Source organism: Glycine max, chromosome 20, assembly GCF_000004515.6.
Source record: "Glycine max cultivar Williams 82 chromosome 20, Glycine_max_v4.0, whole genome shotgun sequence".
Lineage (NCBI taxonomy): Eukaryota > Viridiplantae > Streptophyta > Magnoliopsida > Fabales > Fabaceae > Glycine > Glycine max.
This window is the reverse complement of record NC_038256.2, coordinates 36,132,658-36,136,277: the sequence shown is the minus strand read 5'-3', so window position 1 is coordinate 36,136,277 and position 3,620 is coordinate 36,132,658. Positions and strand designations below refer to the sequence as shown.

General features: G+C 34.8%; 1 protein-coding gene across 1 annotated transcript; it reads left to right on the top strand.

Moving 5' to 3' along the window:
* The first annotated feature begins 1,008 nt into the window (after positions 1–1,008).
* On the top strand, positions 1,009–3,620 carry LOC100787576 (LEAF RUST 10 DISEASE-RESISTANCE LOCUS RECEPTOR-LIKE PROTEIN KINASE-like 2.4). Its single transcript, XM_041013561.1, has 4 exons — positions 1,009–1,839; positions 1,937–1,970; positions 2,073–2,141; positions 2,375–3,620. Exons 1-4 carry the CDS (start codon positions 1,081–1,083, stop codon positions 3,448–3,450), a joined length of 1,938 nt encoding a protein of 645 aa, XP_040869495.1. The 5' UTR covers positions 1,009–1,080; the 3' UTR covers positions 3,451–3,620.

Below are 3,620 nucleotides of genomic sequence, written 5' to 3'. Positions count from 1 at the left end.
CTGACCTTTCCATAACCGTGTCTTATATCCAAGAATTTAATAATACTGTGACTCACATCCAGTGTCGTTTACATACTCTGCACTTCAAGCTCTGTAAAGAAAGTTGAGATGGAATTGTGCCGTCTTGCATCAGTTTTAAGATCACACTACAATGAGTCAAGTCTTATGCTTCTTTCAACTGACGAAATTGAGCATGAAATTGGTCCCACTATCATTGATGTAGTATTCAAATTATTGATTAATTTGCCTTGAATTTTGGATTTCACATTCAAGTGGTTTGAGGAACTTACCATGAGGTAATTTTCTTAGGTTAATACTCCATTGATCAAAATTTCCAAGTGGAAGCCCAAGTTAAAGTTTATTCTGCAAGATATATAATAAGAATACTTTGAAAACAAAAATAAAATTAACTTTAGATTTATTATCATTTTATAGTTCCTGCACTTTTCTTAAAACTTTTTTCTTTCTTTTTATTTTTTTACTTAAACTTTTTCCCCTTTTTTTAAGAGATTAAAAATAAAGACGAAAAAAGTTAAAGAACTAATAATAAAAATCTTTTTTAAAAAAAGTTGATATATGGAGTTACACCCATATATGCAATAATAAAAGATAAATATCACAAATACGGTTAAAATAAGGCTTATTATATAAAGTAATCAATTTTAATTTTTTCGTTTCTCTTTCTTTTACGATTCATTTACAGCCAATTTTTGTCTCCTTTTTTAAAAACTTCATTCATTATATATTTTTTTTCTGTCTCTCTCTGCCCAAACCCATTATTCTAAAATGATAATCCAGTAAATAAACCACTAAGGATTTGCTAGAGAAGGTAATTTAGCGATATTGTTGGTTCAAACTTACATACAGTTGAATCATGTATGATGGATGATATTGCATTTAATTTGAGTAGCTAAGGCTGATGGAGAGCTTTGATTCAGTTGTTTATATCTACTTACCCAAATTCCACACTTATTTATTTGACCAAGTCTTCCATACTCATAATTAAGAGACTCCGCGCTTATAACTAACTTACACTAAAACCTTTATCAGCTCATTGACGTACCGTGCGATTCAGGAAGGATGAGTTCAGTTTATGAATTAGTATTATTGCTTTTATTTTGTGGCCTTTTGCCACTTGTCTTGGCGGCTGGGAACCAAGCAGAGTGTCCACCTTCGTTTCCATGTGGATATCTGAGCAATATCAGTTTCCCATTCACTCTAACTGAACGCCCGGACTGTGGCTTATTGCCCATTCGCAATTGTGATGATCCACTTAAGCCCATAATGATCCAATTACACAAAAATGGAGTATGGTTTCAGCTTGTACGCGTTACTCAGCATTTCAGAAGTCCTACTACTCCTCTCACAACTTTTCATTTTAGAGACAAAAATCTCTATGACCTTCTGCAGAACGAAAGTTGTGAAGCTTTCAGAAACAATTATACTCTTCCTTTTCCTCACAGCTTCCACTTTGCTTCTTTTCATATCCACTACAACACAACTCTGTTCAGGTGCAACCGCAGCCTCCATGTCAGCCCTCTCACAAGCATGTATCATTATACAAAGTGCCCTGATTACGATCTCTACTACAATAACAACCCCAAAGCTGAAGATGCGTCTTTGAGAGCATGTACAAAGGCCCTGCTTCCAATTAAAGACGTGCCTGACGCTAACAACCCATTCACATTCGTAACTGCAGATATCTCCACTATAGTAGTATTAACTGATGAATGTGCAGCTTGCCACTATCGCAGAGGAGGGCAGTGTCAACTTGACAGCAGAGAGATATTTTTTTGTGCCACTGCCAATAGTATCGGTACGCTTTCTTCTGCAATTATTAATTCATAAAAAAATAACTACAAAAAGTCTGTGTTATCAAATGTTAGAGTGAGTACACTCTACCTGGTATATAAAATTAGCATGATATTTAATTTAGAATAAGCCAAAGGTAGGTGATCTGCGAAACTCAGGTAAATTTTGAAGACAAATTAAACATTTGCGATGTATTTGTATTCTTTGATTTCCCAGGAGTAATTTTAATGATGGATTTCGTTTTGCATAATTTGAACCAGGAGTAATTTTAATTTCTGCAGCAGGGAGAAGAAGTTGGATTCTGAAAATGATACTAGGACTCGGTCTAGGTAACGCATATAGCTTAATTTTCAATAGCGTTTTATTTAATGAATTTTATGTTTTTAATATAATAAATACTTTCTATTTTTTTATTTTATTAGGGCCGTCGTTCACGTTGCTTTATTATCCAAGTGTTGAATCTAATGAGTTACTTTTTTAACAATATTTATTCTATTTATCTGTGTAGCATTACTTTCTCATCCTTATATAATAATCTTTCTAATTCCAATAACCTCTCCAGCTGTTACAATTGCTGCTCTGTTGCTAGTAATGGTAAAAATCTACCATACAAGATGGAAGAAGCAAAATCCGACCAATCAACAGATTAAGATCTTTTTGGAAAGAGAGGGACCCCTTCAAACTAAGCGGTATGATTATTCTGAGATAAAGAAAGTGACCAACTCCTTCAGAAACAAATTAGGCCAAGGGGGATTCGGAAGTGTATACAAAGGAAAATTACCAGATGGACGTTATGTTGCGGTGAAGATCCTAAGTGAATTGAAAGATAATGGTGAGGACTTCATCAATGAAGTGGCAACTATCAGCCGAACTTCTCATATTAACATTGTTAATCTTTTGGGGTTCTGTTGTGAAGGTTCTAAGCGAGCTTTAGTTTATGAGTTTATGTCTAATGGATCACTTGAGAAGTTTATCTTTGAAGAAAATGTCATAAAGACGGATCGCCAATTGGACTGTGAAACGATCTACCATATTGCAATTGGTGTTGCCCGAGGACTGGAATACCTGCATCAAGGTTGCAATACTAGAATTTTACATTTTGACATAAAACCTCATAATATTCTGTTGGATGAGAATTTCAACCCCAAGATTTCTGATTTTGGACTAGCCAAAATTTGCACAAGAAAAGAAAGTATGATATCAATATTTGGCGCCAGAGGAACAGCAGGCTATATTGCCCCAGAAGTTTTTTCCAGAAATTTCGGTGCAGTATCACATAAGTCAGATGTGTACAGCTATGGGATGATGATCTTAGAAATGGTTGGAAGAAGAAAGAATATTAAGACTGAAGTAAATCGCTCGAGTGAAATATACTTTCCCGATTGGATTTACAATTGTCTTGAATCAAATCAAGAGCTTGGTTTACAGAACATAAGAAATGAAAGTGATGACAAATTGGTGAGAAAGATGACAATAGTGGGCTTATGGTGCATACAAACCCACCCTTCCACTCGACCAGCCATAAGTAAAGTGCTGGAAATGCTAGGAAGCAAAGTTGAGTTATTGCAAATTCCACCCAAACCCTTTTTGTCTTCTCCTCCGACCTCTCCAGTCCATTTATCTTGTGAGACTTTGTAACTTTTTAACTCGTGAGCTAGAATACCATATGATGAACTAAAATGTTGCAGTATTTCAAATTTATAACTATAATAATCTGGTTCCATGTGTTTTACTTCCTAAATTGTGATGGTAGCAGTGATTTAGTGGTTGTTATATAGTAACTACTACATTCTGAGTTTGCTGCCTTA

Excerpts from the sequence above, each read along its gene's own strand:
- LOC100787576 (XM_041013561.1), top strand. The coding sequence starts at position 1,081 with ATGAGTTCAGTTTATGAATTAGTATTATTGCTTTTATTTTGTGGCCTT. Across the intron at positions 1,840-1,936 it reads CGCTTTCTTCTGCAATTATT|AATAAGCCAAAGGTAGGTGA; the intron begins AATTCATAAAAA and ends TATTTAATTTAG. Across the intron at positions 1,971-2,072 it reads AGGTGATCTGCGAAACTCAG|GAGTAATTTTAATTTCTGCA; the intron begins GTAAATTTTGAA and ends AATTTGAACCAG.